Below are 13,469 nucleotides of genomic sequence, written 5' to 3'. Positions count from 1 at the left end.
TGTTCTATAAAACCAGAATTATTTTCTACTTTAATAAAACATATTTCTTTTTTTTCTTTATTTTGATAGGGTATCAAACTCTAGTTGCAATGTTAAATTTTCTTTCATATTTTCCATATGTTAGAATTTCAAGTTATAAGACAGAAAACAAGTGTATAGAAATAACCATTTATTTAATACATATTATATAAAGACTACCATTTTCATATTGAATAGAAATGAAATGGCTTTGCAATAAATACTATAAATAAATATTCTAGTCACTAAAGGACATTTAATTTTATTGAAGGATTATAAAAATTAAATATTAGTTTTAGAGTGGCTACTGAGATTTTATTTATGTCTGCAATGTTGAAATAATATAACTATACAAAAATTACATATAATAAAATCAGATATTCAGTCATATTTTTCACCATATTTTCCCTCTACTCATATTTATAATATTTATATGATATATATGTATATGTAATAAGAAAATAAATAATATCTAGGCTATACTCCTAAATAAAATTTATATTTACACATAATTTACTGGGGAGTAAAGTATTTATTTAAAAGCTTATTATTCAAGGTAGTGGGAAGCAGCTGAATAGCACAGGGAGATCAGATCTGTGCTTTGTGACAACCTAGAGGGGTGGGATAGGAAGGGTGGGAGGCAGATGCAAGAGGGAGGGGATATGGGGATATATGTATACATATAGCTGATTCACTTTGTTATACAGAAGAAACTAACACAACATTGTAAAGCAACTATACTCCAATAAAGATGTTTTAAAAATTAAATAAATAAAATAAAACCAATATCATCAGGGTAATGTTATATTAAAACAATGTGCAAATAGATTTTTTCCAGTTATGAAACTTTAGGATAATAATAAAGTATCTTTTGTTTTTTATTTTAAAAAAAGCATATTATTTCAGAAGAATATATTTTTGAAAATTTCTATGGTAAAAATTATAAAGAATTTATTAATGTTTATTTTCTTTTTGAATTAAAAATGAATTGACTAAATGTGTTATTGCAACATATAAAGAACCATTTGTTATGATACTAAAAATTGAAAAATATGTGTATATACGTACATATAGTATTTTGACATAACAACAACTCATTTTAAATAATCCAGTGTAGTATATAAAGAAATAAAATTGATAGGCTAAAAAACAATTATCTAATTTCTTAAATAGTAAATGAAATCCAGTTAAATTTAAAATGTTTAAACCTTATTAAAACTGATATTTCTGCATATCTATAGTATCATGTCAATTTCATTCATAGCAAAAATTCTTGATATTCTATAAAATATCAAACATGTTCTGAATTTATAAGAATGTTTTCATATAGATTGCTTATTTGTATCTTAGTTACAATCTGAAGGTTATTCACTAGTAAAATAATATATTTTTACTCAGAAAACTTCCTGTCCATTCTGAGTAATGTATATGCAACTATATATTCTATGTGTCTTTTTGTTTTATGTATACTATATAGTCTCTCTGTGTCTTTAGTAAACACATTTTTTTACAAAGTTCATTAACAATTTTTGGTTTGCACTTTGCAATTACTCTGTCAAACAAATTTCAAGTTGTTATTTTTCCTTACTATTTAATGTTCATTTCTCTAAGCAGGACAAACAGTATTCTGGAGATATCTGTTCATTTTAAGGAGTTCCTGAGAAAGTGGCTAAAATATAGTTTTAAAAATTAGTAATAGTGCAAAAAAAAAAGTTTTTTGTGAAATACTGCAGTATCTTCACAGGGGGCAAATTCAAGCAAATCCTAAATTTCACTTGAATGTGAAAAGCTTTATCTAAGTCCATCAACTTAAGTGTTGAATAAAGTAATGATGACCCAAAATTCAACTACGATCAGTTGAAATTCAGAGGTAAATTTCTGTTTCAAACATCATTTACCTTGTGTACTTAACATTTTAAGATTAATTTCCTCTAATTAGAAGGAAACATTAATGAAGAGAATTTCAGGATTTCAGATGACGGAATACTTATTTCTTCCATCTGCACAATTAATGGTGATATATAAAAGTGAATACATTATTGTAATGATAGTTTGTCCTTTTTAAGAGGTAAAACTGGCTAAAAAGTAGAAGTTATTACGAATAAACTTCTTGATGAAGCTACAGAGTCATCAATTTAGTAATCAGAAAGTCCTATATGCTCTGTTAATTATCATCTTTTCCTCTATTTGTGTTCTGAGTACAGCTAAAGTACTGAAAGAGTTGATCAAGCATAGTCTTGTGGCTAATTGAGCAACGCTGTCTGAATCATTTAATGGTTAATTATATTCTTTTCTGCTGTATTTGACTAAAATTGCTCCAGAAAGGTCAGTTCTCAAAGATTTATGCAAAATCAACATTTTAACAAGTGAAAGTCCAATGTAATTTAAAAAAATAAAAAATAATTTAAAACTTTGTGAGAAAGCTTTTAATAACAACCCACTTCCCACATGTAGGTATTTTCAGGAGAACATAATCTTAGTCTTGAAAGTTTGTAAATTCAGGAAAAAATATGCATATATAAATTAGAATATTGTCATTTAATGTATGCTGGTTTGGGAAAAAAACATACAGCTTTTCCATAGTAATCTACTTGTGAAACACTTCATATCAGATCAAGGAGCTTCTGTTTTCATGTGACTTTGCATTCACAGCTTTACTTTTGACTTCAACAAAAGTGACTTAACACTTCCTTATATGCTATGTGGTGTGCTACATGTTGAGACACAAACTGCAATACAGAAGATCATTGTTTTCAAGAACCTGATAGATTGTTGGAACTGCCAGCGCGTAAGCACAAGATTATGTGCCCTCATAAAGCAGAAGTTAAGCATATAGCAAATCCTAACAGAGGGGTTGTTAATTATGAAAATTATTATTTTTTAAAAATTAGATGGCCCTTGAAAAGACTGATGGACCGGTATTTGTTACTGTAGAGATAGCACATGGATTTTAGGCATCCCTGTCAGAGGACACAACATATAATACTGCTTCGTGATTAAGTAACAGTGAGATAAAGCAATGAACATTGTTAAAACAAATCATCCCCTTTTAAAAATATAATTCAAATATCAAATGCAATAATCAAAATTAAAATGAAATATGACATGTTCACACAAATAAATATATATTACCCTCTCTAAAAACTTTTTCAAATATTTCCTAACATATTCCAGAAAAGGACAGTGCTATGAACAATTTAAAATTTCATAGTAACAGAATAATTTAGGGTTCTTTTGTTATTTAAAGCATAACATAACTGGAAATTAATATCATTTTTCATTGCCCAAATCTTAGAACTTTCTTGTTAGTAAACTATATAAATAGAAAAAATAAGAAAAAAATTCTGAATGGTATATCACACACTTGGTTATGGGAGGGAGTGGAATATAGTAAAAGAAATGAATTCATCATCATGCTTTTGATACATAATACAATATTAAATATAATATAATAATGTTAATAAGAACTGCCTGGAGTATTATTATGTGGCATCCCTTTATGCACTTTTTTTTCATTTTGTCCTCCAAAATAGCCATAAGAAGATTTTTAGTGTAGCAAAAAATAAAATAATGTATGCAATATTCTATACATGTTTAGAGAAAGGAAATAAATTTGACTTGCATGATCATGAAAATGTCTTTGATGTAGACTTTGAAGGATTGTTGGGTTTTTCATAAGCCAGTGAAGAATCAGAGGCAGAGGGGAATTTCAGTTGGCAAGTTTGATATGAACAAAATCAGAAAGTCAAAAAGTACTGTGATGGCTTGAGGTGTTTGGATAAAACTCTTATCATGAATTTTCCTATTTAGATGAAGAAATATTTTTCCCTTATGCACTTTTCTAACATTAGAAAGAGGTAATTTTAGTAGATTAGGATCAAATAACAATAATATACTTAAAGATTCCAAAAAAAAGGTATCTAACATAGATTCTTGATGGACCTATTATATTTTTGGATGGAAGTTTTAAAAACATAACTAACTACAGGGTTTAGATAGGATATATATTTTTTTCTTATAATATTTTGAAGTAAACATTTCCCTCTTTTGTCCATGTAAATCAATTTTATATCCCTGGCCTCCTCTGATAAACTCTTTTACTATATATTTTTTCTCTTTTTGCATTTACTCATACTTTTAATTGATAGTCTCATCAATTTGGAAACCAGAAATTTAATAATATGGGCAGAGAAAATTCAAAAGTATATTTTGAGATAAAAATTTGGATGGACTCACATGATTATACTATTATTATTATATACAAATATAAAACTTTGGAAAAAGCTATACTGATGAAAATTTTCAAGGTTGTCAAAGCAGTAGTGCCTAAAGAGCTAAACAAAACAAGCTGGCTATTTTGTACTTATTTTACATTTTGAATATATTAAATTATGTTTTCTTCTTAAACAAATATGTAGCAAACAAATGAACACTTTTTCCTTATAATTCTATTTTATTTTTCAGGTGACACAAAAATCTACTATTCATGACGTGAAACAAAAATTTCACAAAGCATGTAAGTTTTATACACAATTTTGAATTTATATTACAGTCTTTTTTTTCTCAAATTGCTTAAGATTTACCTGTAAGAATAAGTTCAATATTACGCTGGAAAGAGTGTGTGGAAATCATATTTTTACATGGAACTCAGAAATATTCTATTCTATTCTAAACACTTCTTCATTGTGAACATTTTCATATCTAACTTTCTAATTCACATTTTAATCTTCAACACTCTTTCAGTTTTTTATTTGAACTTTTTTCATACTAACAAGAAACTTCCTATATGTGAAAGGCATTAATCAATATAAGATATTTCTTTACATTTAAGCAAATATAGAGCAAATTTTTACTTCAGTATTTATACTGGTCAAATATCTTCCACATAGAAATTCTTTAAACAATGCATTTAAATTGTTATTTAATTTTAATAGCTAGATTTAAGAGATCTCATTAAGAGATCTCCTGTTACTATTTATCGGGAAATAATTATATGAGATTTCTTTTATTTTTACAACTTTTCAATTAGTTTAGCTATAATTGTTAACATAGTGATAATGTCTATAATTATTAGGTAACAATTTTTAAGTAACTAAATTTTTAGAGCAGTTTTAGATTCACAGAAAAATTATGCAGAAAATACAGAGTTCCCATATACACCTGCCCCACAGGGGTACAGCATTCTCCACCACAAGCATACAGAGTCGTACATTTGTACACCCCCCAAACTTACATTGACACATCATAATTACCCAAAGTCCACAGTTTACATTAGGATTCATTTTTGGTGTTGTACGTTCTGTGGATTTTGCTAAGGAGCATTTTTAATACTTTTGGATTTAGTTGAACAACATTTCTTTTCTGAAAATAGTTAAAGCTCACAATTTAATACATCAAATTGTTTAACAATACTTGAGAGTAAAATTGGTAGAACTGTTTTATTATTTTCATTATTTTCTTTCAGGAAAAATGTAGACTATTTGCTGAATACTTTTTGTGTATATGACATTATGCTAGGCATAATGAATAATCAAATGAAGATAGAAGACATCTTATTAGCCTTCAAAAAATTGCTCATGAAGATTTTATATATATATATATATATATATATAAAGAATATAAAAATAAAACCCAAGTAGTCAATGTATATAAAATTTATAAATATTTGGGGAAAGCTCTATTTAGAATTTTTAATAGGAACATAAAGCAGATACAGGATGAAACAGAATTATTTGAAATATGCTTAGCCAGTTTAAAATTCTTGAGGCAGGTGAGTTTTGATATTTTGCCATAAGGACATGTAGGATTTGGATATGCAGAAGAGAACCAGAAATGCATTATAGTAGAGAAAAAAGAATAAAACAAGTGAAGTGCAGAGATCTCTTGTGGATTAATTCTCTAACTTTTAGCTTGGTAATTAAATTCTCTGTATATTTATGCCAATATTTTCTAAATTATTGAAAACTCAAAATTTCTACCTTAGTACATATGTGAAAGATGTTACCCTGGTTATTTCAAGTATTTCCAGTTTATTTACATTCTAAATGCATTTGTTTTGTTAAGCTAGCAATTGAATTTCCATCCTTTGAAAGACTTAGTAATTTTATCTAGTAAAGTTTCAGAAAGTTTAGATTGTAGTAATAAGTGCGAAGACATTTAAAAAAGACTTTTTTGCTATAAAGCAGAAAGATACAACAAAATTATTTCATTTAAGTTAATAATGACAATGTAAGAATATATTATTTCTATCACTGTCTGGAAACAAGGAAGTTAGTCAAAAGCTAATGTATGTTTAGAAAGAATGTGCCGTCACCTTGATGTGTGATATTATGACTATTTTTATGTTAGTTTGTATCTACATATAGACATAATTATACAGTGACTTAAAATTTTAGAACCAGTTCTACATTTATGTGGTCTAGAGCCTTTTCTAGTAATTAGGAAAGTGAGGTGTAATAGCTTGTGAAAAATCCTAGTAACATACAGTTTCAGAACTGGACAGTTGAAAATATGATGATAATATGGTTAGTTTTAATACCTGTATCAAGACTTAAGGATTTCTTGACCCCTATTATTTTATTCACTTTTTGAAGCACAGTTCTAAACTTTATCAGCTTTAAATAAATTGTAACTTTTTCTACTTTTTCAAAATTACCTTTACTTTAAAAGTATACCCATCACTTAAAGAAAAATAAGATTCAGAAGATCTTGTATTTATTATAGTGTATTTCAAAGACGTATTGGTCTTCAGGTTTTACAAAGTACAGAAACACAAAAACATTTTTTTCTGTATCACATTACAGAGAAATATCTAGAAGTGAATTAAATTGGACATTATGCTTAATGCATTTGCCAAACGGTGAAAGGAAATAAAAAAATATTGCTAAATCTAACAATATGTGACTGTATATATAATGGTAAAAAAAATTATGTGTTGATTGCCTTAATATTTCATGTTTTTAGCATATTTTAAGATTGACCAATATTGAATACTTTATTCAAATTCATAAATTATTTTAACATAAAAATATATATTATATATGTAGTTTTATATCTACAGTTGTTTTATAACTACAGTTTTGTAACAGTAAGGTTTTTACAGTTACTTCTTTACTTTTTGACACCAAATCATTTTTTATTAAGATGTTTTGGATGATGTTTATTTTTAGGCCCTGGAGTTATAATAGGAATTGTTAATCTTGTAAAGAAAAGAAAATAATATATATATATATATAACTCTTATCAGAAGACTAGGTTTCCTGCGGGGAAAATTCTCTCTACATGTCGTTTATCTCTATCCTTTCTTCTCTTAGGTGTTCTGACTAAACTTGATTTCTTGTCTTCCTCCTATTTCTCTGACTTGTGTTAGTGTAACATTTTTCTTAGCTCTATTTTAGAACTTTCTTTACTCTGATTTTTCTTGTCCTATAAAATGACTATCTTATGCTCTTCTAAGGCTCATAATTTTTCAGTTCTGCTTTGTTATGAGTCATATTTTAGATTACCTTGGTGACACCATAACAATCAGACTGGTGAAGAGGTGGAAAGGGGAGGAAACTACAGTCATAATATTAGCTGTTAAGGCAAAAGGGAAAGAGCAATGGTTTTCATGAAAAAGAGATAAAATTATAAATTATATATATGCATACACATACAAATATATACTTTGACCTATTTCTCCTCTTCTTATTTCATGTACCAAAATGGTGAAAAGCCCTCAGCTGCAAATCCTCCACTAGTCTTTCTTTATCTCCATTTATTTATTCATTAACACTTGTAATTATCATTCTTGTTTGTATCTTGAAGTCTCTCCTGGAGAGCTTCAGTGATTTTCATACTCATGTCTCTATACACCACACTCTAGTCATTCTCATCTTCTCACAAAGGTCTCACAGAAGAATTAAACCTTGCTTTGAAAACTGAGATGAAAAATAAAGAATTATACAAGTCCAGGTGACATTCTGCCTAAAACTATGTGGATCTTTTTTTAAGATTTCAGGAAACTTAAAAAAAACTTCCCGTGGGCTTCCCTGGTGGCGCAGTGGTTGAGAGTCCGCCTGCCAATGCAGGGGACACGGGTTCGTGCCCTGGTCCGGGAAGATCCCACATGCCACGGAGCAGCTGGACTCGTGAGCCACGGCTGCTGAGCCTGCGCGTCTGGAGCCTGTGCTCCACAACGCGAGAGGCCACAACAGTGAGAGGCCCGCGTACCGCAAAAAAAAAAAAAAAAAAAAATTACTGGAGATATACATTTGCTTGGATGAGCAATACACATTCTCTGGATACATACCTAACTGTTTCCATAATAAAGCAATATTATGTTTGTTTATTCAGCAATATTTGTTGAATGTTGAAAAATATTTATTGAACATTTACCATGTACTATGCATTGATGTATTCATTATTGATGTAATATATTATTGCAAAATTTACCCTCCTAATTTACAGACTCAAAACAATACTTCAGAATGTCTTTTTTCCCTTTTCTCAATAACCCTGGATATTCACAGATATCAATTTTTAGTAATTAAGGATTGGAAAAACAATTTCATTTAGTATTAGATTCCATGTATTGGATCACTAGAGAAGTTTTTCATACCCTTGTTTGTGATTTATATGTATTTTTTCTGGATATTGCCCATTTAAGGTCTTTACCCACATTTTTGTTTATTCAGATGTTTTTATTGCCTTAATAATATATGTCTTTACTAATTGGTGTACAGGCCACAGTCACTGTTTTTTATTTTCTTCTGGAAAAAATAAATCTTATAAATCTAAATTTGCCAATTACATATTTCATATTTTCTGTTTTATGTAGCTTAGAATTATTTTTTTCATCCTCCAAACTTTAAAAATGTTACTGATGTTTTATTTTTACACTTGTAAGTTATGGTTTTGTTTTTTACATAAAATATTTTTGGTATCTGGAATATATCCTGGTATAAGGAATGGATATAGGATTCTCACCATTTCAATTGTCTTTGTCATTTTTAAAATTTTAGCTTCTACTCACATATTATTAATAAATTTATAGAGCTGTTTTCTCTCATATAGATATTTTATATATTTTCTTTTTTAAATATCTAAATCTTAGAAATTTAAATCTTAGAGAATTACTTCTACTTTAAAAATGTTCCCATGGTCATTTATTTTGTATCATGATTTCTCTCTTCTTTCATTCATAATTCTCAGAAGATAACTTCTTGACATCCCTTTCATTTATTTTTAGGGTTCATAAATTTGAATTCTAAACATTTTCAGGGGCATAATGCTTTACAAAATTATAATCCCAATATTTATATAAATCAGTAATATTTTATTTTTAATAGTTACCAAATATCACCCTGAATAGCACTCTTATCTTTTCACCATATAGTTTATTTTATTTTTTAAAATAAATTTATTTATTTAATTTATTTTTGGCTGCATTGGGTCTTCATTGCTGCACACAGGCTTTCTCTAGTTGTGGCGAGCAGGGGCCACTCTTTGCTGTGGTGCAGGGGCCTCTCATTGAGGTGGCCTCTCCTGTTGCGAAGCACAGGCTCTAGGAGCACGGGCTTCAGTAGCTGCAGCAAGCAGGCTCTAGCTTGTGGGCTCCAGAGCACTGGCTCAGCAGTTGTGGTGCATGGGCTCAGTTGCTCTGCGGCATGTGGGATCTTCCTGAACCAGGGCTCGAACCAATGTCCCCTGCATTGGCAGGCGGATTCCCAACAACTGCGCCGCCAGGGAATCCCTCACCATATATTTTAATGAGTACTAGTTCTCTCTTGAAATGAGTTAGAATAAACTGTCAAATAAAGCCACACTGAAACAGTTTTTATTCATAGTACCATCTAAATGATTATAGGGTAGCATTATGTGGTATTATATAAGTATTCTGTGCATTTTAATATACAGAACTTAGGGTGTGTGTGTGTGTGTGTGTGTGTGTATGATTAGATGTTAGGGCAAGGTGTATCATCAATTGAAAATATTGTTAAAATATTTACCTTTTCCACCATAGAGCTGGGAAAGTATAGAGGTGTTCTAAAGTCTTTTCAGAAAATTATGAAATGCATTTGTATGAATTAAGCAATCTTTCCTGGCTAACTTATTTAGTATAGACAAAAGATTTTCAGAAACCCCAAATAATGTATATATAATACACATATATTATGATTAACACGTTACTACTTGTTGTATCTATATGTTCTTAACAAGAGAATATCTTAATTCCCTATTACAGTATCACTTGAGTCTAAAAGCCTATCTTGGTCATTTCTGGGCTGTACCTAAGTAATGTAGGAGAGTCAAAAGTAAAATGATTTAATCTAAAAAGAATATTTTAGATAGACATATCTATAGTATAATTTGAGGTTGACTGTATGTTCATCAAGTAAAATTCCTATATTTTGTCATAATCCACAGTACATCATTCATCTAGTTAACTTTTAAAATTTAAGTCATTAAATTTTCTTTCACATAAAACTTCACCTTCTGTAAGATTCATGTTATTCTAGTTTACTACACTTCATTCCTCTTTATTTTGTACTTACCTACATAACCTTTCTCTATTTTCTTTGATGGCTCTAGAATCTGACTAAAATTTCACCTTCATTCGAAGTTCTGGCATTTCATTGAAAATTACACCTAAAATAATAACCATCCAGTATGCTAGTCCCAGAACTCCTTGATTTTCTGCTATTTTCACTTCCACTCTGCTTTAGCTACTTACCCCCTTATCAATACCATGAGATTTGTCATTAGTTAGAAGTTAATTTCAATATTTGAAACTCTGAACAAATCTCTTGACCATCTATTATTCTAAACATCTCTCTCTTTTGCTTCAGGACTTCCAGTTTCTGGAACTCAGGGAGATACACAGTCTCTAGAACACCACCTGTCTTTGGATTTATCATCTAGCTTAACATTGATTTTTTTTTTTTGTACTTTACCTAAATTGCTCTCTTTCTGGTTGATCCATATCAAATTCTTAGCTCCACTGTGCAATCCTCTCTCCATATCGTTTAAATAAATGAGATTTATTCCTTTACTCTCATTCTCCTTATATCTTCAGATGCTTCCTCTTTATTCTTTTATCAAGAGTATCTGATGAATCAACTGACAAAGGATTAATCTCCAAAATTTACAAGCAGCTCATGCAGCTCAATATCAAAAAAAACAAACAACCCAATCCAAAAATGGGCAGAAGACCTAAATAGACATTTCTCCAAAGAAGATATACAGATTGCCAACAAACACATGAAAGAATGCTCAACATCAGTAATCATTAGAGAAATGCAAATCAAAACTACAATGAGATATCATCTCACAACTGTCAGAATGGCCATCATCAAAAAATCTAGAAACAATAAATGCTGGAGAGGGTATGGAGAAAAGGGAACACTCTTGCACTGCTGGTGGGAATGTAAATTGATACAGCCACTATGGAGAACAGTATGGAGGTTCCTTAAAAAACTACAAATAGAACTACCATATGACCCAGCAATTCCACTACTGGGCATATACCCTGAGAAAACCATAATTCAAAAAGAGTCATGTACCAAAATGTTCATTGCAGCTCTATTTACAATAGCCAGGACATGGAAGCAACCTAAGTGTCCATCAACATGAATGGATAAAGAAGATGTGGCACATATATACAATGGTATATTACTCAGCCATAAAAAGAAACAAAATTGAGTTATTTGTAGTGAGGTGGATGGACCTAGAGTCTGTCATACATAGTGAAGTAAGTCAGAAAGAGAAAAACAAATACCATATGCTAACACGTATATATGGAATCTAAGAGAAAAAAAAAAAAAAAGGTCATGAAGAACCTGGGGCAAGACAGGAATAAAGACACAGACCTACTAGAGAATGGACTTGAGGATATGGGGAGGGGGAAGGGTAAGGTGTGACAAAGTGAGAGAGTGGCATGGACATATATACATTACCAAACGTAAAATAGATAGCTAGTGGGAAGCAGCTGCATAGCACAGGGAGATCAGCTTGGTGCTTTGTCCCACCCTAGAGGGGTAGGATAGGGAGGGTGGGAGGGAGGGAGATGCAAGAGGGAAGAGATATGGGAACATATGTATATGTATAACTGATTCACTTTGTTATAAAGCAGAAACTAACACACCATTGTAAAGCAATTATATTCCAATAAAGGTGTTTAAAAAAAAGAATATCTGTATAAAATAGATAACTAATAAGAACCTGCTATATAAAATAAATAAATAAATAAAAATTTTAAAATAATAAATAAAAAAGAATATCTCAACTTACAAACCACTTCTAGCAATACCATCACTCCTTCTTCTGTCCATCACTTAGCAGTCACTTCAAAATAGTTTTCTTTGTCAGCATGCCAAAGACCTGTCTAAGGTCACTGGCAGTTTCTGTTTTGCTGAGGCAATGGATCATTTTTGGTCATGTGTAACTTGAACTCTCAGTTGCATTTGACCTAATACACCATTCTTCTCTTTGATTGTGTTCATTTGTTTGTTGATTTTAACTCTCTGCCCATTTGATTTTAAGACATTATATATGACTTTTGTCATCTCTAAAACTTCTTGTTCCCAGACTCCTTTGAGGACCGCTCATCATTTTTTGGACTCTTAAATATTCATTACTTCTCAGATTCTATTTTCAACAATTTCCCCTTTTAATTCTACATTTCTTTCTCTTATGTTATGTTCTCAACAATTCCCATGGCTTAGAAAATATCACTAATGAATAAAAGAAATCAAAACTGTCTCCTTCTTAGAACTTTCAACTGTATATTAAACAGCCAATCTGGCATCTCAATATCTTGTACATATTGCAGACACCTAAGAGCAATTCATTAGAATTTTGACACACATACCTGGGGGAATAGACTCAATCTGGAAACATTCAAGGTTTTTTCCAAGTCTTAACAATTGGTGAAAACTGAAAAGAAGTAATCTTTGGGACAATATATAATAAAATGTACTTCATATTAAATCATCTTGTGATATAAAAATGTCATTTAAAAAGTTCTAGGGTTTATTGACATGGAAGATTTTCACCTTATGAACTGTTTATCTGCCTTAGCTGAAAACTGTGTTTGGATTTCTCAGTAATTGTAGTAGTTTGATAATGAGAAGTCATATATATCCTAAGCATTTTGTTTATATTTGAAGCTATTGGGTTTGGGGAATGACAAATTAATGTAAACTTTCCTAATCCCAAAAAAGGTGAAATATCTCAATTATAAGAGCAACTATTTGTGTTTGTTTGTATATAGGTCTGGCTGTGCAGGCATGTGTACATAAAGCCATATTAAAATTCTTAGATTGTGTTCAGAAATTACAATGCGATTTTCTGAAAGGGGCCTCTGATTAATAAATAAGTGACTACTACTGAAAAAATTACCAATTTGATACCATTGGTATATTTGAAATCTGCAAATCACCGTAATTCTCATAACCACAGTTTAAGTCTTT

At 30.1% G+C, this 13,469-nt stretch overlaps 1 protein-coding gene across 1 annotated transcript in view; it reads left to right on the top strand.

Moving 5' to 3' along the window:
* The window catches only part of TECRL (trans-2,3-enoyl-CoA reductase like), a 93,866-nt gene that overhangs the window by 21,807 nt on the left and 58,590 nt on the right, over positions 1 to 13,469 (top strand). The window contains exon 2 of the mRNA XM_067736159.1: positions 4,483 to 4,534. Coding sequence (XP_067592260.1) covers positions 4,483 to 4,534 — 52 coding nt within the window. The remainder of the gene's footprint in view (positions 1 to 4,482; positions 4,535 to 13,469) is intronic.

Source organism: Pseudorca crassidens, chromosome 4, assembly GCF_039906515.1.
Source record: "Pseudorca crassidens isolate mPseCra1 chromosome 4, mPseCra1.hap1, whole genome shotgun sequence".
Taxonomy (NCBI): domain Eukaryota; kingdom Metazoa; phylum Chordata; class Mammalia; order Artiodactyla; family Delphinidae; genus Pseudorca; species Pseudorca crassidens.
This window is presented reverse-complemented; position numbering and strand designations above follow the sequence as displayed.